Source organism: Epinephelus moara, chromosome 1, assembly GCF_006386435.1.
Source record: "Epinephelus moara isolate mb chromosome 1, YSFRI_EMoa_1.0, whole genome shotgun sequence".
Classification (NCBI taxonomy): Eukaryota; Metazoa; Chordata; class Actinopteri; order Perciformes; family Serranidae; genus Epinephelus; species Epinephelus moara.
Genome location: NC_065506.1, coordinates 31,024,966 through 31,050,016, shown reverse-complemented (window position 1 = coordinate 31,050,016; position 25,051 = coordinate 31,024,966). Strand labels below are relative to the sequence as shown.

Genomic DNA, 25,051 nt, shown 5'->3' with positions numbered 1-25,051 from the left:
TCAGCTTTATAGGAAATGAGCGTTGCTACGATTATGCGCAATATTTTTACACCAGCAGCTGTGTGACACATTCACTGAAGAAGCTAAAGCAGACCTACTCTGCTCAGTATGTGCTCTGACTTTTACAGGAAAAGACAGAGGACCGTAGAGTAATTTCGATCAGGGCTGGTGATCTGTCAAACTGAATGGAAGGAGGCCCAAAAATAGTCAGGATACAATGTAGTAAAAATACTTTTATTAAAAACCACAAATGCTGCCGTATGCATACAAGAAGTACACAGAATTAATCCAATAATCCAACATGGCACAATTAATTTCATTAGATCTAAATAAATACAGTCCCATATCTGCTCTACATCATCAAAATGAGTCTGGCTCTTGATGCAGAGCTTCTCCAGAGCAGGTAGAACTTGTGTTGGCTCATTAAAATCACAGCTGTGAAAAGCAGTTTGCATAATCAATGTAATGTTGTACATCAACATTATTCCCTTAGTTTTGTCTCACGTCATTCTCCTCAACATTGTGCACAAACCATTTTACAAAGAATTTAAAGATGCATCCTTTTAAAAAAATACTGTTGTCTGTTGTTCTGTAGAAAGGCACATCTCCAGGTTTTGGTTCCTCATCGTCTCAGTGCGGCCAGTCACACTTCCAGGGCGCAGACTTGGGCACTTTGAGACACTTTCCTAACTTCTCACAGCCTGGGGGGGCCCAGTTCTGAAACAGAGAGCAGACGTCAAAGTAAGCGCAAGAATATGATGTTATCAGAGATATTACAGGGAGACGCATTACTGTTTTTGTCCTGCCCTGTGGAATGAGGGTCTTACTATATTACTATTAGGTGGCCAACAATTATTCAAACATAGTGTCCTCTCAAGAAAAACAAGCACGTCTCTGTTGCCACATTCTTTATGATGCTCCTAAATTCATCAATGGATATAAGTTTTTCTAATTTATGATCTTTTTTAAACATAATTCCATGCCCAAGGTGCAGAGTAGGAGATTACAGTTTTCCCCAGATCTGTTAAACCCGAGGTTCATTATAAAGCAGCCACTTGGAGGAACGAAGCTGGTAACTACCAGAGCTGACACACAGCAGGGTGCAGAGGTTGGCCAAAAGTTTCCTCAATATTGCTTTATAGATAAAAACAAACAAGTGCTGTTGTCTGCGAGTGGTCAAGTCTGTTTCACAATATCACGTTTAAGATGTATCACAAAAAGGTTTATCTTATTGGAACTGTGATGCAGGGGTACGTGTTCGGGATTTTTTAAAAATATGCATGATATTTTAAAGATTTATGCATTGCTTGTTTATTTAATTGTGACATATTTAGCTGAATTTATTTATAAAACAATCAGTTCATGAATGGGTGGTGATATTACAGAGCAGGTTTCACACTGCACAGTCGTTTACAGTGTTAACTAAAGTCACAAAAACCTTTTAAAGGTACACTATGCACTACTCTATGTCACCGTTTGAAAACCCGCTCACCAGTGAAAGTAAAAGTAACCTCTAGGTTTGCTCGTTTGGTGTTTCGCTGTGTAACTTGGATGCCTTCTGCTTATGGTCGGCACCTGGTCACTTCCTCTTTATAAAGCCCTGACCTCACTTGAGCGCTGTGGGAGTACACACTCATAAATGTACCAAACATAGAGGCAGCAGAGGTCATGTGGTCTTAAGTAATGATGTAGAGGGATTACTTCTTTTTAATGAAAATCCTGCCTGGTGTATCTTTAAGTAGTCAAATTTCAGTTTCAGTTCAATATGGATAATGACATGCTTTAGATATAATATATAAAAAGTCAACATATGTGTATTAGCATAACACAGAGCACCCAAATATTATTCACTCTAGCTGTACTTGAAATTAGGTTTATTTCTCCACCACAAGGGGGCAGTGCTACGCCACAGATGAACCCACAGCAGCAGCAGTGAGGTGACAAAGCCACTGCTCAATTTAGCTCCTTTAAATAAACCTACAGGAGATTTTCTTTTCAGAAATGTATAACACACACGCAGTGGAGGAGAAAAGGTGCAGATTAATGTTATAACATATGATTCCATCAAACATGATACACATTCTGGAGCAGGTTAGTTACAGTGATAAACAGGGGTGAAAATAAAACATTAACAGTCTGTGGGCTCAGAAACAGACAGCAACTCTATTCAGACTTTTAGATTCACAGCTTTTTCATAAGGGCTCAATTTCTTTTATGTATTAACTTATTTGTCGTACAAGTATGATGGACAGAGAACAGAGAGATCAGGTGCAAACACATCGAGCTTTGAGGGCGGCTGGCCCAAAAGAAACAAACCGTATCTACTGTTAAATAGTTCTGGACCCCTGCTTATGGATTTACTGAGAAAAGAGTTACCTGCCCATTTTCACAACATTATTATTGTTTTTGCAATTACACCATCAATGTGTATCATGGTATTTATGTCATGTAAATCTCACCATCACTGCCCTATCACACATGTTGAGCTGGGGAGCACCGGGCACCAGAGTCCGCTTATGCTCCTCCACAACTGGAGAGATCCTGCTCAGCACATGCTGGTACTCCTTAGTCAGGACACTGCAAACACACAATACACATGGTCACAAAGGCTGCGACTAACAATTAGTTTCATTATCTATTATGTGCACGATTTTGGGGGGGAATAATTGAAATTAATGTAAAAAAAAAAATAGGTTAAAACAACAAACATTACATCTTCAAAACCCAAATATATTAAATTTAGTGTCTAAAGTGTGTAATTAACAACAACAATTAAGATAACACTGAATGAGTTTCAATTGATCTACTGGTGAAATACAAACTCGCCTCCCCATATACAATTTTCTCATACGTTATCCTATAATACTTACCCACATCAACGCAAACACACACAGTCTGTTTTTTTTCTCAAACATTTTTCTATGAACTGAGAAGCCTAACAAACAACCACACACACTAACACACAGACAAAAATGAACATAATTTCCAAATGTTCGCCTTTTTGTCAGGGAGTGTTGTAGTGAATGCACTGTGCACATGTATCCAGTCCACGCTTAACTCATTATATCAGAGAGAGGACATGGTGTAGCTTTCAACGACAAAAACATAAACACACACACACACAGGCTGTCCACTTGGGCACCCTTTGGGAAAGCGCACTCAGCAGGGTGAACTATGTAACCCCTCTCCCATCCCCTGTCTCTCAATTACTACTGTTGGACACCAGTGAGCCCGAGCACCTCTGTGCATTATTATATTCAGTGTGTAAAACACAGCGGCCCTGAAGGCTTTCAAAGGAACGCTGCTCTCAATAGGACCTGTAGGGTTAATGGGCTGTGTGTGTACGCGTGTCTATGTGTGTGTGTGTGTGTGTGCGTTGGGGGAGTGGGCGTCTGGTGGCGTGACACACAGATAGACAAATATCAGCAGTGCAATTACACCCCTGATACACTCGCCGGCAGCACCTGTGCCAGCCTTCCATCCTCCCTCCACTGCAAACCCAGCCCTCTGATTGGCCCCTGGGGAACGTGTGCATGTGTGTGAGGTGAAGTGTCAATTAGAGTAATAACCCCGGGCCCTGTCCAGCTCACACCTACCCTCCCTCTTAGATCTCCCACAGGGCAGCAAGGCTTCCTCCATCAGCCAGCACCTGCTCCTTTCCTTGATACTCTCAGTCTTTACTTTCCCCTACAATTACTCGACTGGTAGTGCACTGGCTGCAATTAGTCTCTCTCCTGGTGTGCCGCATTCGTCATAAGATAACCATGTACGTGTTTTGACCCCCAGCTGATAGGGAAAACTGGATTACTCCCCTCGGTTAAAAATCAGACATTCAGATTAAATTGCTTCAGCTATCTAAAATCGCAAATTCTGCTTTCGCCCGATCTCGATCAGCGACAGGGATATTTCATTCCCCTCCTATCTGTGCCCGCTACTGATTGTCGTGATTCATTTTGTGATAAGTGATGAAGCAACTTAATAGAAGTAAATGTAAGGGAGATTTATCAGACTGCCATAAGTATTCAATTCCCCCATACAAGTCTGCATGCAAAGCGTGCGACGCGCTGAGAAACTTGCACAAGACATTAAGTTTTGTATTGTTTTGTCTATGCACCGAAAATCTCACACTGCAGACCTCTAAATCAAAAACTAATAATATCATTTGTTTATGCCCCCTCTGCAAACAAATAATAAAAAGCCTACAGTCAGCACAGCTCATTATCATGATTATAACCCTTAGCTTACTGGTGTAGAGGCAAAATCTGGAATAATAAGCAGGCTGTATGCAAATGAAGTCTTTTGATTTATAATGTATGGCACCCAAGGGGGATGGGGGCATTGCTCAGGTGTGTCACCACTCTGATTACTGATTCATAACACTATTGCTGGAGCGCACACACAGGCACACACACACACGCACAAACAACCACACAGTGGCAGAAGGTGGGGGAATTGAGGAGACAATCAAATACATCTGTCCTGCCTTCCCCTCCCCTCCACCCTCCTTCTCCACCCTGGTGGAAATTGAGCACTTCAGTAAGGACTATTGATTGGGGACACAAGAGCATGGTGGCAGGCAGCAGATGAGGCCAGACTGTGCAAGGGCTGCCTGCAGCGTTGGGGCTGGGACTACACTCTGGATGGCCGGGGGCCCTGGGGACGTGAGCTGAGGTAGGTGGCGTGAAAGTAGGATGTGTTAACCTCGGGACCTTGGGTCACAGAGACGGAGGGCGAAGTGGAAGGCAGCAAAAGGCTTTAAAGGATCCAATGAGGATCCAGACTTGCTGAGTTGGGTAGATCCTGGACACACGGACCACCAACACGGCCCTTGTCATCTCTAAGTAATCCTCTGTTTGTAATCAGTTCCAAGACAGCAGAAAAACAACCACAACCTAAAATCTACTGAACCTTATTCCCACATTGTCTCCTACATTGCATAATTATAATCCTCACTGTTTTCCTAGGTGAGTGTTCTAGACTGAGGATAGTGTGTGTGTGTGTGTGTGTGTGTGTGTGTGTGTGTGTGTGCTCTTTGCTGTATCACACCCTGCGACAGTAGTGAAGGTATGTGTGCAGACAGGCCCTACATCATCTTAAGTGGCTCTTTAGGTGCAGACAGAGATTAATGACGGCCAGGCAGCCAGTCCAGCTGGGGGACCGAGGAGCACACGGACAAAATGCACACGTACACATGTGTACACACACACACACACACACACGCACACTTAACAAGGATGGAGGAGACGGTCCCAGTGGATGCAGAGGGACAGCAGCTGAGTGGTGAGAAGTGAGCCGAGGTGTACAGCAGGAGGTGGAGAGGGAGAAGTAACAAGGCAAAAAGTAAGACAAAAGTTTGGAGAGGAAGAGGAATGACTAGTGTTGATTGGAGTGGATAGGAGAAGAACAGTGAAGAGGGGGCGGTGACCTTGTGGGCCGAGTCGAAGGTGAAAAATGAGTGCGCATTTTTGGTTTGTGTGCACATCTAGCACTCGGCACAACACATGGCTGCGTATTGATTGGTTTGGCTTTTTTCTATTCTTCCAAGTGAATAGCAGGGCTAAAAGGTGGGCAATTGAAAAACAACATTAATGTTTTATCATCCAATCTCACTGCAGAACTGAAAGGAGTTGGAGCAGGAGGCAAAGAGGAGATGAGGCCGGAGCAGAATGCAAGAGGCAGAGCAAAGGGATCCTGAGATTATCTTAATGTATTAGTCATGGCATCAGATTGCGTAATGTTTTCTAAAAGAGCCAATAAATGTTCTGCATTGACAGCACACAGTAAGAGATGACGCTCATCTATCTTTGTGCCTTTAAGCTGGGCATACACTGTGCGATTTTAAGCCAGTTTCTGACTCAATTTTCATCTTTGAGGGGGAGAGACGATCATGACCTGATCAACTGGGCCGTCGGACAAATTTCCGGCATGTCAGAAATTTTGATCAGCTGTTGTCAGGCTCTCACACAGTTGAAGCAGAGGCATTCCCCGAGGTCAGTGCCTTTTTTCTCAATGCGCCTGCACCAAGTGGCAAACATCATCTAAAAGCGTCATGGCGACACAACACGCCAGACTGGTGAAGCTGTGGCAACAGTTTCTTTCCTCCTCCTATCACGAATGAACGAGGGAAACGTCAGGATATAGCCGACGATCTTCAGCTGCCTGTCAATACTTTCTGTTCTAAAAGATCCGCAAGTAAACAAACTTCTACCTGCCTCGAAGCCTTCAAACTAATCTTAATTCACAATTGTGTTTTCTGTCTTTTCTTTTCTTTTCTTTTCTTTTCTTTTCGTCAGATCCGCATTAGCACCAGCAAAAGCACTGGCTATTCTTCCTGAGGTCTGCACACATACAGTCGTACACACTTATACACAATTTAACACATATACACAACAAACAAAGCAGCTCATGTCACCGGATTATCATTAAGTACGTAAAATAAACTAAACTGTCATCCTTTTAACAAAAATTAAGCCGAGCACAAAATTAAAAATCAATCTCAATTCCTCAAGAACTCATAGCTTACTTGATTTTTTAATCTTGATACAAATAAATAATAATTCTTAATAATTCTGAGCTTGAATTATATTTTTATCCATCCAGTGTTAACACAAATTTAATTCAAAGAAAACAGGGTCTCAAAAAAGGAAAACAGAGAAAAAAATTTTATGTTTTTATTTCAGGTCACGACTTGATGATCAGGCAGCCAGCACAGTGTGACACATAAATCATGAGCTTTGGCTTTATATTGCAGACGACTAGAACCCACAACATTTCTAAAATGGTGTGGTATATACCCAGCTTTATTTAGTAATAGTCTTAGTTCAGCTTTTACTGTCTGTGTCCTCTGGCGTCCTTATCCTTTTGCCGTTTCTTAACTCTCCTCTGAGCGTAGACATACAAAACTCCATTAAACAGCACTCGCTCTCAATTTAGACCTGAACAATTTATCTTGCAATTTTAACCTGCAGCGGTGCACCAGAGGGTTGAGGACCAGATAGTGATCTTTAAGGAGCTGTTTGCAATCACAAAGAGGTGGGTGTAATCAGGCGAGCTCTGGCTGAGCGGATCAATCCGACGCCTTCTTTTTCATGCCACTGAATCAGCATTGATCTCATACACAGTCTGTGCTACCGACAGGCAAACTGCTTTCCTATTCTCACCCCTCTCCGGTTCATTTTCCAGCATCTCTTCACTTGTTCCTGGTTGACTTCACTCTCCTCCCTCTCTCATTTTTCCCCTCACCTCACCTCTGTCCTCTGACTGGAAATCAGCTGTACGCGGAGTTGAAGTTTCCGAGGAACTAACCTGATGGGGAACTTCTCCCCAGGATCCCGTCCCAGGTGGAAAATGATCGGTTGCATTGTGTGCTCTTTCTGCTCGTGGGTAGTCACACCCGGGACCTCCTGACCTGGACAGAAGTTGATGCCCTGTAGGGGAAATCGCACAAAAAGACACAAACCTTTTTGAATTTTTACTTGAACAGAAACACATTGATGCTAATATAGTTTCATTTGAACAATCTCCAAATTGGCTCATAATTACATTGTTACATACATAAGTAATATTAGCTGACTACCTACAGATGTGTATGATCTTGTATGTGTATCATAATTTAACTCAAGCAGAGTATGGATTAGATTATAGACTGATAACATTTGAGGAGGAAAAATGAACCCTTCAGATTAGGTTTTCTTTCTCTTCAGTTTTCTAAGTTATTGGATGTTATTCTGCACGCCTGCTACAGTTTAATTTTACACCATTAAAGGGATAGTGCACCCAAAAATGAAAATTCAGCCATTATCTCCTCACCCATATGGTGATGGAGGCTCAGGTGAAGTTTTAGTGTCCTCGCAACACTTCCGGAGATCCAAGGGGAGAGGGGGTAGCAACACAACTCCACCTAATGGAGGCTTATGGCGCCCCAGATTCGCGCGAGACCAGCAAAAGCACGTCTCGCGCACACGTGAGCGCAGCACACAGAGAAGCAGTTACAGCTACAGGCTACAATGAGGCTAAAAAAAAAAGTTCAAATGACGTTTTTCCAAACAACTTTTCATGTCGGGGCTTCAGGACACTTGGATCACTACGGACGAGCAGTATGGAGATATTTTGTGGTTTCAATTATGTGTTTTTGGATGTTTGAATCTGGGGCGCCGTCAGCCTCCATTAGGTGGAGTTGTGTTGCTACCCCCTCTCCCCTTGGATCTCCGCAAGTGATGTGAGGACTCTAAAACTTCACCTGAGCCTCCATCGGCATATGGGTGAGTAGATAATGGCTGAATTTTCATTTTTGGGTGCATTATCCCTTTAAGAACATTTTATCACTCAGCCTGAGTCCAGTGGCCCTGTCTTCTGTATGTATGCTGGAATAAGACTGCAACCCCCCTCAGGAAAGAGCAGAGCTGCCCTGTCTTGGCAGCAAAGCTCAGACTTTCTCTACTGAGAAACTCAACACAGTGTTTGCTTTTAGTTTTTATGCACCACAAGTGAAACCTAAGAAAAGAAAAACATATTCCCATCCAATTTTCTCAACAACCCTTGTTTTTTTGCTCTCTGCAATGTCTTTGACTTCCTGTCATTATGCAATGGCTTGTGTCCAATTTGGTAATTTACAGTGGCTTGTATTTGATTCTGTTAAATGTTTCAGTTGAAACACATGCAGACAAGGACTTTTCTGTGTGTTTTATCATGTGCAATTCAAAACAAAGACATACAACACACTCAGCTAAAGAGATCTGGATGTTTAGACTCGCAGCCACCTGCTACTCTGAGCTCAATGCTGAATCTCATTGTAGTGTGGCCTATATGCATATTGTCTTCCAATCTGTTGTGTTATTTATGCAGCTACTGTTGGTGCATCATAACAGGGTCGAAGTCACTGGCAAAATAGAGGACTTTTCTTCCTTATGTTCCCCCTCACCCCCACCTCCACCTCCACCCCCACTCCCCCCTTCATCTCTCCACGCCTTCGCTCCTGCTCCCTGACTCCATTCTCGTGCGCCTGGCAGTGATCACAGCCTGATTGAGTCACACTCACTCCTCCAGAACCCCCTGGAGATCTGCCCCCTCCTTCAACACACACACACACACACACACACACTTTTTGATGAGCACAACTAATATCGAGAAAGCATTCATCTGTAAGGCACTGTTGCTGCCCCCCTCTGAGATCGCTCAACGGAGTACCTCAAAAATACATATAGAAGAGAGAGAAAGAGAGAGTGTGAGAAGGATAGATACCCCCCGCCCTGCAGAGCCTCGTCTGATCCAGACTTGTCCTGTCTTTTGAAGCCAAAAGCTTAGAAATGCAGAAAGAAGGAAAAAAAAAACTCATCCCAGAGGAGCAGCCAGAAAGGCCTGCTGTGTGCATCTCTCTGACTCGGTCTCTTGTACCCAAGACATAACAGCAATAACCCCGAATCTCTCCTGACATTAATGCTATGGATACAACTAGGCTGCTTTCAAACTGGAGCAGAGCAGTCACTATTGTAAGATAAGGTGCAGGAGCATCCAGCGGTGGCGGGATAGATTTTGGAAAGGAAATATTTGGCGTCTATTTTGATCCCAAAAGGAAAAAGCAGCTTTGGAAGGAGAACAATCACTTTATGTAGATTGTGGCTGAATATTTTAAACTATTTATACTGTAAACATATCTATTTTCCAGTTTCACCCCCAGACAATTTTCATACTGGCCAGATGGGTCTACCAAAAATCTTGGGGTGGCACACCAAAACCAAAAGCCATAACTGAATTTCAGGAATTCAATTATATTGTTGAAGTATACAGGCTAGCTGAAAACTATGTCAATATGAAAGTTAAAGGCCTGCATACTGATATATTATGGTTTCCTATTCCACTGTTTATAATACTAATTATCTGTTGTGCTTAGACTAATATTGCAATTAACATTTTGACAATCCTGTTTTCACGTGTTATGCAACTGTATATACATGTTTTAGGTGATTCAATGTTCTTCAGCTAGGCTGGTTGTCCTTTTCCTTAAAAAGACTAACACACAGCATTAATTTGAAGGAGTACATCAATTGTAAGGAACCAAACATTTACTGGGAACAAGCCTCAAGTGTAGGGGAGATTCGTGGGTAACCATAGAACCCATTTTCATTCATATGAATATACATCATATAGCATTGAAGGGACCCCTTTGAAAATAGTAATGCCATTTGCGACCTCGCAACCTGTAGCCTAAATTCAGTCAGGAACACTTAAGTCAAAGAAAACTTAATTTCCATTTGCAGTATGATGTTTGGCGGTAATGCTCTGTTCTGGGGCCTCTCTGCCCTTCCACGTGCAAACAAAGAAAGCCTAAAGCAGAGATAGCAAACCTCCCTGCCCTTCCATGCGCCTACATGGAAAGCCTAAGGCAGAGAGAGCAGCAGCAAAGACTCCCCGGGAACAGAACAGAGCAGCATCAGTGACAAACAGAAATGACATTGATAAGCCAGACACAGTATGAAAAGGAGGAGCTGGGGTGGAGGCGGGTTGCAAAGTGGCTTGCAGACAAAGCAGCAACAGTAGGCAGGCCAAAGCAGTTTAAATAGGGTGCCATGAATGAGATTTGCCAACTGGTTGCATAGAAAGGAATCATGTGATCTATCAGCTGACTCCCTTCCATCGATCAGCTGCTCCATCAGTTGATTGGGCTGTTTGAGATCAGCTGATGTAGCTGAGATGTGAGCTGAGCTTGACATCGTGTCCTGCCTGAACTAATATGCTCAATTTTGGAGCATTACTTAGCTTCCCTCCAGACAAGCTGTGTTGACAGGGTTAAACTTGCTTGGGACTAGGTTAAAAAATGAGTTTGCCACAGCTTCCTAAAGACAGTGATGTTGGCCTCCAGTTATATTTGCAAGGAAGGGCCCAGCTATTGTATCAGAGGGGCCACTGCTACTTTCTACTTTATGGATTTGATCAGTGTATTTGACATATTCTACAAACATGTAAAAACCTGCAGTTGATGTAACCTGTGTAGGACTAACAGATATCTAGAAAACAAGTCATTTTTCAGTTTACATTGATCACCTTGAAGCATTCAACATGGTAAAAAAAAAAGCCATCACAGCTGCCGTAGAGCTGCTACTGTATGACAGGTTACTCAGCAATCCAGATACAAAGGAGCCACAGTCGCGACAAACTATATTTCGCAATATTAACATCACTACACTGCCTCGAGAGAGTTTGATGAGAGCCATTTAAGCCTGTGAAATTTCTCATTTTCCTCATGGCTGAGCTGCATGAACACAGCCAGGACAGAGCGATACGTCTCCCAGCTATTAACCTGTAATTTTGTTCTTCTTCACAGACACACATCTTCCCTTGTTTATTTTCTTACCATGGGCCAAGAAAAAACAAATTATATTTTAAAGTGTTACCAAAGCAGAAGAGCAAGCAGGAAAACATGATTTTTGTGTCAGTAAAAAGAAAGTTTGATTCTGTATTTCTGTTGCAAGACAGGTAAAAGTGAAGCCTGTAATTTTAAGGTTTAAAGGGTCCAGATCATTTTAAAATAATCATTAATCCATGTTATTCCTGCATGAGAAGGCCTAAACAAGAACTTTCCTTCTAAGGCTAATTTCATGCATAGTCTGACTTTGTGAAACACCTTAATAATTGGCTTTGTTTACATTTTCATGTTTATAAAATGCACTATGGTTTACATGAGATGGACACTTAAATGATTCAGCCACAATGACATGAAGCATATTGGCAATTTAACTCTGGCTCCCTCAAAGGAACTCAACAGTGGCTCCATAAAACACACACACAGGACATACATGTACATGTTTTCTCTGGTCCTTTCTCCCTCTTTCATGTACACACACACACACCAATCGATAGGCAACTCACAGGCAATCAGACGCTATTATTTGTGAAGTTCCACTTCAGTTCACATGAGTTGATAAAGGAGGCTGCTATTGATTCAGCGGCCCTGAAGGAGAGAGCAATTTAAGCGACCGATGGGGCATAAAACAAACTGGATCACAGGAAAAGCAGAGCCATGATGGGAGGACAGGAGGACATGTTTTTATGGACAGAGGAGAGAGAGACGGATCTTTGCCTCTCAAGTGTCACATTTCACTTTTCTCCTGATACATTTAATCAGCGCAGAGTTGATGTAATTACGACCGAGAGATACTGCTGGCATCTGCCTTTCTTTCTTCCTTTTGAGCTCCGTGGTGCCAAAAGAACAAGTCTACAGCGGGGAACGTCAGTATGTAAATGCAGAGGAAGAAAATCTCCACTGGAGTCAGAACAAACAAGTCAACTGGTTGATGAATGATGTAAGTTCGCTGATGTGGGGGGTTCTTCATTAATATTCATTACGCTCTGATGTACACAGCAGTCAACTGATGAGCCATTTTCAAGATAACACCAACAGTGAAAGTGTTTGTGTGTTTGAGTAAGATTAGGAGAGACAAAGAGGGAGGATGTGGCAGTGCAAATCAGGAACTGAGGAAACAGAGATGGCACAGAGTTGCTGGATTAAAAGGGAATCTTACCTTTTTAAACTCTTCCCATGAGTTGCTCCAGGTCCAATAGTGGGCCTTGTATTGTCCAAGCCTCACGGCCATGAGCTGATTTCCTCGGTAATAGAAGATCGGCCTGTTGAGGTTGATGGGAATGTCATTAGTTTTGCAGGTATTTGGTCATAAGTATTGGACAAAATACAATTCTGACCTTATGATGGCACAAGAGGAAGAGGAAATGGGACCATCCATGACACGAAAGTCTACACAAAACTCCACTGTAATACTTACCATAGTTACTGAGATCGTTTGGTCAAAGTGGTGGACGTACCGATGGAAAACCTCAGAGCTAGCATGGCTCAAAAAGCTGCCTTGTTGTCCTCTTGCATGACAAAATTAACACTGCTGTTCCACTCAAAAGCGTTTAAAAAATGAAGGGGACTTTTGCCCCAAAGTAAAGGACACAAACGCCAAAAAATCTCTAGCCAACTGGTAAAATCCTGTAACAGGTAACGAAATTTTGAAACCCATCAGCTATCAGTGTGACAACGATAAGCCTCTAGGGGTAATGGTCAGTCTTTCCAAGTAGGTATTGCTGCAGCTGGAGTAGCTATGTAACTCACCCACCAGCTACATCACAACTATACCAACAAGATCAGTCCCCTTTGCCCCTTGATCCAGAAGTGGAACCTCTTAAGAAAATGCTATGCTAGCATTTAGATAGCTATGGGTAAGGGTGAGGGTCTTGTCAATTATTAGGCAAGTCACGTCTTTGTGCAAATGATTAAAGTGGCTGATTGCTACGTTAAGCCTTATCCATTCTCGGAACCCATTGGCTGTATTCGGCGCCTGACTTCCGGCAGATGGCAATACAGCCTCTGGGGGCAGACCCCTGATTTTTTGGCATTCCGGTTTGATTTGGGCGGAGGAGGCGAACTTCCGTTTTCGACTTCCGTTTATATATAATAAGTAAATATGCTGAACCATTGCGATGGATTCAGAGTTTGCAGTGACGCCAATTATGTTTCGTTAGTTCACCGCACGGAGCGTTTAACCTGGCAACAACTGCAGCCGGCTCAAACGTGATTGATCAATATCACGCGGACTATAAACAGCCTACAACCGGAAACCAGGGCTCTTCCGCTCTTCTTCTGGAGGCAAGATCTCCGGGGTTTGCCTACAGACTCTACATTCACTGAATGTAGAGTCTGTATATAGAGACTAAGCCTTATCATATGCAGCAGGGTTCAAATAACTGCAGCACTAGCAGGTTTGTCTTGTACTGGTGTAGGGTGCAGTATGCAAGGATGTGCCATGTAAGCTTCAAACAGAATTTGGTTGAATGTGTCAATATTTTGGGGTTTCCTGTATAACCAGGAGATATGTGGGCCAAGACTTCCTCTTTCATGCGCCAATCATTTCAGCTAATCTCTGAAAACAAATATTGTTCATTCATACACATATGAATGCAGAAAAATTTAAAAAGCCATTTTGTCATCAGACAACAGCTGATGTGTTCTGAGATTGCATTTTGGCCAGTTTGTTCCACCTCTATGCACTTCTTTGATTGGTCAATACTACTCCACAAACGGAAACCAGAGTGCTTCTGATATCAGCACCTTGTCCGGTTTCCTACAGATTCTGCATACATATGCAGATATCTGTTCTTAGAGATTACAGCTAGTGTGTGTGCTTGCCTCTCTTGCTGTGTGTGCATGCCGTTTAGCAGGACAGGTGTCAGGTCCAGTCCGTCCAGGGTTCTGTCATCGGGAGGGGTGATACCGGCCAGAACCAGACTGGTTGTGAACAGGTCCATCACACTGGCCAACTGGTAATTCACCTGTATAAGGACAAAGAAATCAAAAACTACATTCACTATCTGCAGTATGAGAAGCCATTTCACACAACCTGCGAGTCAGGATCATTAAAAGTGAGGAGCTTTGAGGGAATGAGGACTGGCCAAGTGTCCTTTCAAGGACTAACACATTTTTTAATGGCAGTGCTACCAGGTGCTGTTCTTCTTACCACAAACAATGTAGTCATGGTTTTGCGTATATCTCCACCACTGTTTCTAAGAATTATTCCTCAATGATTTTGCTTCTTTTTGCCATCAGTGCCAAATAATTACAAGTTCACAAATCAGGAATGAACAGTTTTATAGTTCAGGAATACCACAAGCTCGCTCCTTTATGCAGGATTTTCTTTATGACTGTGAACAAGGGAAGAATGCACAGTCATGATAGGATGTTTGTATGTGTTGCTGTGTGTACACATGTAGGAAAGAGGTGCATTTCTCCAGTCTCCTCTCTAATCTCTGCTTGCAGGTTTATTATAAAGCCTCCAAAATGCTTCTCTTTCTAAATTAGTTTTTTTTGGGGGGGGAGGAAACGAAAAAGGAGGAGCGAAGAAAAAGAGGAGAGAAAGTAGGAAGAGGACAAGGCCCGGGCAAGCAGGCGGCTGGAGCTGGAGCGAGCTGGTGTTTTATCTCCTTCTCCCAGTCCCACTGAAAAGCTTTATTTTATTTATAAACTTTGAACTATTTTCAGATAAAATGACATTTTTTCGTTGTCATCCTTGATCTTCCGTTCCATTCTCTCCTGAGCGAGCCTTAGAGGGAGACGGCACGCTCACAATCAGATAGCACTATCAGGCCTCTGCAGCTGCACCGCCATGTGCCGCTGTGCTCCTATCGGCAGCCAGCACACATACAGACACAGACGCACACACACTCGCACACACAAGCTCCTTAGCACTGAAATGAATTCCCTCTTTCTTCTGTATCCACAGAACCAGCCACAGAAAAGGCTTTGCAATGCATTCCATGATCTATCTGCACATCCAGACTTTCTCCTTCTCACACACATGCACACACACACACACGCACACAAACACTAACAGATTTAGTCCTTCACTTCATTTTTCTTTTCTTTTTTTTCAAAGTCCCCCTCACACAGACACACACACAAACCACTAAAGAAGACAGGACAAAAGGACACAAGAAGAAGCCAAACTGACATTTAGTTGGTAATAACTTGCATGACCAAAAAAAGCAAAACTTTCAGACTTAGACGGCTCTGACGGAGGAATTTATCTCATGAGTTGCCATCTTTTATTTCCTTCCTTCATTAGCTCTGCCCTCGTTTGCAGTCAACGCTGAACTTCATTCTTTCTTCACCCTTTGTTCTTTCTTCTTCTTCTCTTTTTTTGACTGACTCATCACTCTCTATTAACGTCACACTCTCTTTCTCTCGTTTCTTTCTGTGTCGTGAGTGGTGATGTTGGTTATCTGAGGAGGCAGTGCTTCTATCCCCGTCTCTGCCACTCTGCCTGTGTGTCTGCTGCCTGATAAAACACAACAAAAGGGATTGGGGACGCTCGACAACGTGGTGGGGCCGAAACCCCACCCGCCTCCCCATCTTTGTTCCTGCAGCCGCTCACCCCCCGTCACCCTGGCCCCCTCGCCCCCCTCAGGCACTGGGAGAATGCTGAATATGCACCTGCTTCAGACCAGCAATGCTCCCTCATTCCTGTACACCACCTGCTATCCTCCTAAATATGACAACAACGTCCTGCACATTTAGTCAGTTAAATTTCCAGGTTTCATCACTCAGATCTTTCTATCACTGATCCTCCTTGATAAGAGTATGCATGCATTATTTGATGTTAATTCAGCCGCAGAGGGGACTTAATGATTGCTTAAATTGGGTAGGGAAAAAAGTAGATATATCGATATCGCTATCAGTTATCAGTCAAATGAGTTGTTACCTATCGGCATATCGGATATCGGCAAAAAAATCCAATATCGTGCATCCCTAATCTGTTCCTAGATAGCACAATGAACCTGCTGAAATCCCGCTATAACAAAGGCTTGCATGGCTGTTTGTTGTCTCCACCATTGGGGCTTATGAACTTTTCAATGCTCAGATCGACAAAGATTTCAGAGGACTACAAAACAACAGAGGGGGGCAACCCTGTGCCTGGTCTGTCCTCCCTCCCAAAGTGATGGATTCGGAGCTGTAGAGTACAGTAGCTCCAACAAAGCAGCTTTGTCATCACGATCCCAGAGAGCTTCAGGGAGGATCTATGGACCCTCATTCTCACAGCCAAGGCACAACTGCAAACAAGGGCGCAGATTTGGCTTCAGCGTTGGGGTGGACACATATGACATTGGGGAGGTTGGGGGTTCTCCTCCAGGAAATATATCGCAACAAACACCAAAGTTCCTGCATTCTGGTGAAGTTTTATGCACCAATTTGTGCCTTTCCTGCATCAATTTCAGGTGGGAATGTCATTCATTGTGAGGGACAGATGCATATGTTCTAAATATTGATGGGGATGTGTACCCTGCACCCCTCTCCCCTGAGAATCTACGCCTATGACTGCAGATACTGTTATTATTTACCTCTGTGTCTCTTCCACTGGTCTAGAAAGTTGTCTGTCACACATACAACTGATCCAAAATACATACAAAAGCACATGTGCGGGCATGTACAATCAAACAAAAATTACACAGACATGTTTTACACACCTGCACATGCATACACAGACGCACTGGTCAATTATAAAGTGGCACAGGTGCAGCAAAGCCCTGCGAACACAGCACCAATCCTGGCAGCGTGGCAGTGCCAGCGTCTTTAGCACTCCTCCTTTTCTCTTTTCTACACCAGCCACCTCTTTTACTTCTTCCTTGCTTCCTTCCCTGTACCACCAACCCCCCCCTCCCCTCCCCTCCCCTCCATCCCTCCCGTTCCTTTATCCTGAGCGCCTGGCATATTCAGATACTGAAGTCCTCATTACGGCTCAATCCAACCTCAGCAAACACACAAACAGATTAGCCGCTTAAGACGCTCCCAATCCCCCTCTCCCTCGCTACTCTGCTGTGCTATCAGGCCCCAGCACACCCCTGTGAGATGAGCCAGGGGCAAGGCTTACTGCAGACTGCAGCCTCCGCTCGCTCCTCCACCAAATCCCTCTGCGTCACAGCCCCGTGTCACAGCTGCCCCTAATACAATTAAAAGTCATTTGCAGAACGCACAGGCTTAGAGGATCACGGTGTGGGTGGGGGGTTAAATTGGGGAGGGGGAGGGAGGAAAGAGAGAGTTTGGAGCATTAATTCCAGCCAAAAAATATTTGAGGAAACAGTGGAAAAAAGCGCCCACACGCTTCATGGCTGCAATCACACAGTTTATCTTTAGTGTTTCTGGAGTTCAATCGCTCGACAGAAGTTGAGCATAGTCGAGATTAACTGGTTACGGCGCCACTGGGTCAGAGTGTGCGCGTGTAAAGTGGTAAACGATACACAAATGAAAACAAAAAGCAACAATCATTCAAAAGAGAGGATTAGTGAAATAATTATTCCTTTACTCTCAACCCTGCTTTATAGTCCTGTGCATCGCCCGCAGCTGCACAGAGAACAGTTCAGCTCCTGGTACCTGTTGATAGGCAGAACATTAAGGAGCAGCAACAATGCTTAGAAGAGAAAAAACTGGCTCTGGATCCCGGGTCTAAGTCTAGTCTAGTCTCTGGAGAAGATGGTGGGGATTAAGTGAATGATCGTCTTGGAATTTATTGGAGGCTTTATTTGGTAAAAGCTTTAAATCACAGGGGTATTCTCACCGTGCCTCCTTTGATGTGTCCAGGCCACCAGGCAATGGCTGGCTCCCTCATGCCCCCTTCAAAGGTGGTCTGCTTCCCGCAGAGGAACGGCCCGTTGCTCCCGCCTGAGGAATCAGAAGCACGGGCATGCATCCATGTATCAAATCACACACATAAACAGGACAGAAAATGTGTCTGAGACAAAAATGAACCGACTCGGTTTCACAGAGGAACAACTGTGTGTGTGTACGTGTGCATTTGAGTTCAGTGCCTACTTTCATTTGGGCTGGATACCAGAGCAGCTCCATTGTCTGAGGTGAAGAAGACAAAGGTGTTGTTTTCGATGCCCAGACTCTGCAGCAATGACAAGATCTGACCGACGCTGTAGTCCAGCTCCATCACTGCATCACCATACCTACAGACAACCATAGCTTTAATCATTCCCTATGAGAAATACATTCACTTATTACCTCATGCATCTGATGGACAGTAAAAGAGTCAGCAAGGTAGGATATAATGTACCGGCCTCGCTGGCTCCTCCCTAGGAAGTGTTTGGAGGCATAGACAGGCGCGTGAGTGGCGTCAGCTGCCCAGTAGAGGAAGAAGGGCTGCTGGGCCACAGTCTGGCGACGTATAAAGTCAAGCCCTTCCTGTAGAGGTGGGAGGTGTGATACAACACTGTCAGTGCAGATGTCAAATGACTTAGTGTAGCTTGATTCACAGTACTGCTGTCAGACAGTATAAAAAAATGACTCTTTCTCACTGCATTTTCCAAACAATCCTCCACATTAATAACAGCACGACTGAAACCAGTCTAGCTCCATAAGACACGCTAATATGAGCTTTATAAAGCTCTACTTGACAGATGCATCTTCTTCTTGTGATGACAAAGTACACCTCTCAAGCATGCAGTGTGTCTCTGCGTGCTGCTTTTGATCCCCTTAGGAAGTGAATGGGAGGGACTGACGTAGGCAGCAGAGATAATCAAGACGAGCGTGCGCAAAAGTCAACAATCCACTTCTGCTGGTGAAAAGCACGGTAATGATCAAAGGCCAAAATCAGGCTTTAATTGCGCTTTTAATTTGTTAAATAGATGATTTATGTTTTTGTGCTTTTATATTTTGGTGAGTCAAACCTGATTTTCCACTCTGGTGGACAATAAAGTTGTACTCTCTTTCATATTCTAGGGAGTACCTGACACACTCTGCTCCACTGAAAGTGTTGTATCATCTGAGACAGATTCCGAAAGGACAGGTGGGCCTGAACTTACTTTCAAGTACATCTGTGTTAGGTTGGACTCTCCCGTCTTCCTGTCAATCTTAAACTCCTCATAGTATCTGAAAAACAAGTGGGTTGACATGATTCAATAAATAAACCCTGATTATTAGTTAACCATCATCCCATCTGAATACCTGCCGAGGCCACACTGTGCCATTCCTCCTCTGCTTATCCAACCGCATAAAATAACTCTTTCACAACGACCTGATTGTTTTGTCAGGGTTTTCAATCTGCCTCTAAATTGACCGAAACTACCTCAGACAATATCATTAAGACAACAGAGGCAAATTTCCCTGTGTTTGCAGGAGATTTCGGTGAAAGACATATTTGGGAAGTCTCAGCAGAGCTGAGCAGAGGGAACTGTTATGAGGTGTTGCTGAGGCGTAGCGCGGCGAGCAGAGAAGCAGTGACAGGCATCTCTCTTTCTTACGCTTCACTTCCTCCAGGTGTCCTCGCACACAGCCAGCGCAACCTGCCGTCTCTTGAGGGCATGTGTGTCTGTGTGCATGCGTGTCTATGTGTGTGTGTGCGTGCGTATGTCTGTCCAGGGCCCAGGTATGCAGCGCTGATTAAACCCACGGCTAAGCGAAAAACACGCCCGGCTGCCAGTTCCAATGACCCTGAATACACATATGGCTGTTTTGGGGAAAACAAATGGGCGGAAAATGGAATACACAAGCACAGCTGGTACAGAGAAGGAAGAGGAGGGGAGACACTCAACTCATCCAGAGGAGCAGCCAGCCAAACCATTCCACTGAGTCACGGGGGAAAGAAGATTTTTATAGATTTTCAGCATCTGTATCTGTCTGCTGTTATGTATATCTGAGTGCCCGTGTGTGATACTACCTGCCAAGCATCTCAGAGTTGTTGTAGACGGGGATGTTAGGTCTGAAGCTGCTGTTGTAAGGGCCAAAGTGGCAGTCTGGTGCACCAAACCATTCATCAAAGCCTTTCTCCAGAGGCAGGTACTGCGGTCTGTGGCCCAGATGCCTTTAGTGACAAACAAAGTGCACTCACACACTGACAGATTAAGATGATTGAAGGAGCATTCTGTGCATTTAAATGTAGACCACTACTGCAGATCAAACAAACCTGTGCTACTAAAAATCATTTTCAAAAGCACAACATACTTATTTTGATGTCTGATTGCAGTTACTACATTTCTATCTATCAACCTAATCTATCACATTAAAGTTGTGTGTTTGGTGGTAATATTGTGAAGATCTTTTAAAGGTGCAGTGTGTAAGATTTAGGGGAATATATTGTCATAAATGGAATATAATAAGTATGTACATAGGGAGTGTGTCCCCACGCATTGAGTCTGCCATGTTTCTACAGTGGCCCAGAAAGGACAAACCAAACACTGGCTCTAGATAGAGCAATTCACTGTTTCGTATTGGCCATTGTGATTAGCAGCCCCTCCGCGAAGAGAGCATATGAAAAACACTGACTTTTCAACATCAAACTGCTTTATTGAGTATTTGTAGTGGTTCCTGAATGTCTGGGGCTGGTTGCATAAAGAACTTTAAGCCCAGATTTTCTTTTAATTTCAAATTAAGGATTCCTTTCAGTAAAATCGCTTGCACAAAACATCCTTGAGTCTTCTCCTTCAGGTTTCCTTAAGTTTTTCTCCATTTCTTGGTCTTAAAGTTTGTTAAACTGTTGCACAGACCTTAGCAACCAAAGTAAAGAAAAAAGCACAAGATACCTCTGACTGCATCTTTACCGCAACATGGCTGAGTTTATGGTGCTTTGTGCAACCAGCCCCTGGATCTTAAGTTACCACAGGTATATCCACAGGTTGTGTCATGAATGCTGCCTCAGGGTGGAAGAGAGACACATGGAGGTAATGAGCACCTGCAACTGCAGATCCCACTGGTGCTGCACGGTAAACTGTGATGACTGCTCTCAGGTTATGGTCAAACGTGTGCACCAGGAGGGAAGGTGCTGATGGGCACGGCTTTAGACGGAGATAATGTGGCCCCAAGTGAAAAAAAACTATATAGATCCTTTACATGTCTATGTCACAGTAAAGTCTGTTAATTAAGGGCCAATATTAATATGTTAAATGTTTGTTTGCACTTTCCATGTCTCTTTGTATAAATACTTGAGTGTCTGTTGATGAATTTGGGGTTTTGTTTAATTAAAATAAAAGAGAAAAAAAAAAGGGAGCTCACATTAGCAAGTGCTGGCCCAGTGGCCCGTCTCCGACATGTCAAACAGTGTTGGGGAAACGCTAATTTCTAACATAAAACTGCTTAATTCAGTGTTTTCACAAGTTAATATCACCAGGTTTGTTTGTTTTGGAGAGGAAGAGACCTCTGTGGATGATTCAGGGCCCTGTAAAAGCTTCCTGAACAGTGAACACTGAAGGAATTCTAACAGGGAGAAGTTTCAGCTGGTTGCAATCTGCAATCCTTCCCACTAGATGCCACTAAATCTTACACACTTAACCTTTAAAATAAGTAATCATGGCTTGGGACATTACAACAGAGCAACAAAGGGAAGATTTTAGTACCACACAGAAATGGATGCACATCAACGGATGCCTCAGGGATAGGAAAAATACATTAAAACATTTAGTATAAAATTACTGTATACTGTGGAAAATAATCATCAGTACGTTAAGTAATAAACTGGTTAAAACATGCAAACAAACTTTAATTCATGGAATCAATTCCACAGATGTCAATCACAGCCACCACGGCCTGTCGACATCAACATAACCTCTAAAACTTCAGAAACCACTAAAAACCTGGATTACAGAAAGATAAAGAGCTCACCACTTGCCAACTATCTTGCTGACGTAGCCCTTTTTCTTCAGCATCTGGGGTATTAAAATCTCATCCTCAGAGATTCCTCCCATTATCTCCTGTGGTGTGTATGCTGTAAAAAAGGGTCAAAATTTAGTGTACAGAACTTTCCAGGACTTTATTGCAAACTGTACATTATGGACGAAGTAATGAGAAAACCTGCAAGAAATGATTTGCAGCTGGATAAATTGCACAGTAAGGATATACTGAGAGTGTACCGTTCCTGGCGTGGCCATTTGTGGTATAGAAACCGTTCCTGACAGGCAGCCTCCCGCTGAGAAGTGCAGCCCTGGCTGTCATTAAAATGACAGAAAAAAAAATCATTAAGATTTCTGAATGGTGGTCCTTCAAATGCTTTTTTACTGGCAAACACATTTGTTTTCTGTAAATACCAAGACCAATATCCCTTTCTACACCCAACTGCTATTTATGGCTGTGATTCAACTGAATTACGGACTCTAATCACTGCTGTCAGGTGAAACTCTGTACCTTCACATTTCAATTCAACAAGAAGAAAAGCAGCTTTTCAGCTTGACTGCCTGGTATTTCTAAAGTTCATCCACAAGGGTTGTATAACTCTTCATGAACAAAATGCTCACAAACTTTATTCTGAATCCAAAGCATTTTACATGTATATACACCTTCAATTAAGTTTACCTAAAAAACATGACAATTACCAACATAGAGTTAAAAGGTTTCTAACAACAGTGACGTAACAATTCCTGCTTTCCTGCACAGAATCACTGTGAGGGAGCATCACCCCATCTAACTCAATCATTCATTCATTTTCCGTAACCGCTTATCCTGTTAGGGGTCGCTGGGGGAGCCTATCCCAGCTGACGTTGGGCAAGAGCCAGGTACACCCTGGACCAGTTGCCAGACTATTGCAGGGCTGACACATAGAAACAGACAACCATTCATGCTCATGTTCAGGCAATGTAGAGTCACCAATTAAGCTGCATGTCTTTGGACTGTGGGAGGAAGCTGGAGTACCCAGAGAAAACCCACGCTGACACAGGGAGAACATGCAAACTCCACTAACTATTGTCTGTAAAAGCACTATAGTTAAAAGGCTAGGGTCTGGAGCAGTGGCTCCCTGTGGCTTTGACAGAAAATTAAATGGGAAATGAATAATTGTTATTTTTTAAACATTTTCATTTTAATTTATTGTTGAAGGCCTACAGTGATTCTTACATCCTTCAACTATAAAAATGCGTAGCCTATACAAAGATGTAAAAAAATTATTTCACATTTCGTCAACTAAAATGTGTGTCATATGTCTGGTCTAGCGCCTTTTCCACTAAAAACATCACTAGCAATGGCCACAGTAGTCTTGAGTCTTCCTAGTTATGCTAGCTGTGGATTCCAAATCCATCCATCCATCCATTTTTGTCACCCCTTATCCTCTTGAGGGTCGCGGGGGGCTGGAGCCTATCCCAGCTGACAGTGGGGGAGAGGCAGGGTACACCCTTGACAGGTCGCCAGACTATCACAGGGCTGGCACATAGAGACAGACAACCATTCACACTCACATTCACACCTATGGTCAATTTAGAGTCACCCATTAACCTGCATGTCTTTGGACTGTGAGAGGAAACCAGGGTACCCGGAGAAAACCCACACTGACACAGGGAGAACATGCAAACTCCACACAGAAGGACTCCCCCACCCTGGGTTTGAACCAGGAACCCTCTTGCTGTCAGGTGACAGTGCTAACCACTGCACCACCGTGCCTTGTTCAGTATATCTTCAGGAAAAAAAGAAAAGAAAAAGAGCATACGTTCGAACTGCACATATGTGTATTTAGATACATTTCATTTATTTTTTGGGGCCAAAAATGGCTCTTGATAGGTCTATGGCCAAAAAATTTGACCCCTCCCAAGTCCTCTCCCTCTCATGATACCAGAACAAGTATAAAAACTATTTATCCCTCTACCAGCGAATCTCTTAAACTAACGACAAAAGGAAGGTGTAAAAAGAGAGGCAGTGTTGCATGCATTTGGATGCACTTTATGTCTGTTTCTATGTGTGTATTTTAAAGTGGCAGCCTTTAAAGACAAATAAAGCAATCTTGAATCTTGACAATAACAACACATGTATAGAAATAGAAAGCTGAAGCTGTGATGAGACATAAAATAAGCTAATCTAACATCTTGTAAAACAGGAACTGCTGGTTCAGGTTCTATATTACAACACTGACAGTAACTCACAAGGGGAACAGAGTGGACTCGCAGTGTAGAAATTTGGAAGCAGCATCCCCTCAGCAGCCATGGCATCCAGGTTGGGGGTCTCTTTAGAGGGCTGGCCAAACACCCCCAAGTCCCCCCAGCCCATCTGAAGAGCAGAGGGGAAAGAATGGAGAGTTAATACATACACATCACACCCAGAAAGGCAAAACACACAAAAAACATAGGGTAAAAACTTACGTCATCCATGAGCATTATGATGATGTTTGGAGTTGAAACATTTGTTGTCTTTTCTGTCAAGGAACAACATATCATTGCACAGAAGAGAGCAGGAGTTAAGGCAGACATGATTCGCATTGCTGTGCTGAAGTCATATGAGCATCAGCTTCGAGGAAGTGGTTTGTTTGCCTTCGTGCGAGAATTCAGCGCAGCGATTGCGCATACACAGAAAGAGTAATTGTGTCGAGATGTTTTTGCCTGAATTAAATTAAGATTTTAGATTCATATTAGCCTAATTTATTTTTATTTTCTTGACTTATGAATGTGTGTGGTCGCGTTATGTTTCAGGATTAAATCGTTAAACTGTAAAAATCCGTCAAATGATTTCTTGGTAGTTGGTGCATTCAGGGACTTCTGACAAATTCGAAATCGGTCGCAACGAATCACAAAGAGAGGACCATGTTACAAAATAATT

The 25,051-nt window shown here is 43.3% G+C and overlaps 1 protein-coding gene across 1 annotated transcript; it reads right to left on the bottom strand.

The window, feature by feature from the left end:
* Positions 1 to 215: 215 nt before the first annotated feature.
* Positions 216 to 24,756, bottom strand: galns (galactosamine (N-acetyl)-6-sulfatase). The gene is made up of 14 exons (XM_050044736.1): positions 24,598 to 24,756; positions 24,382 to 24,505; positions 22,390 to 22,464; positions 22,142 to 22,244; positions 20,205 to 20,348; positions 19,351 to 19,417; positions 18,603 to 18,730; positions 18,356 to 18,495; positions 18,102 to 18,205; positions 14,183 to 14,325; positions 12,519 to 12,621; positions 7,306 to 7,427; positions 2,460 to 2,577; positions 216 to 717 (listed from the first exon to the last, which is right to left on the bottom strand). Exons 1-14 carry the CDS (start codon positions 24,712 to 24,714, stop codon positions 631 to 633), a joined length of 1,575 nt encoding a protein of 524 aa, XP_049900693.1. The 5' UTR covers positions 24,715 to 24,756; the 3' UTR covers positions 216 to 630.
* Positions 24,757 to 25,051: the final 295 nt, after the last annotated feature.

What these genes read in the sequence shown, in the direction of transcription:
- galns (XM_050044736.1), bottom strand. Translation starts at nt 24,714, where the DNA reads ATGCGAATCATGTCTGCCTTAACTCCTGCTCTCTTCTGTGCAATGATA. An exon ending in GGGAGGAGCCAGCGAGGCCG is followed by an intron (nt 18,496 to 18,602) that starts GTACATTATATC and finishes GGTTGTCTGTAG; the next exon opens with GTATGGTGATGCAGTGATGG. An exon ending in GGGGAGAAGTTCCCCATCAG is followed by an intron (nt 2,578 to 7,305) that starts GTTAGTTCCTCG and finishes GTGTGTTTGCAG; the next exon opens with TGTCCTGACTAAGGAGTACC.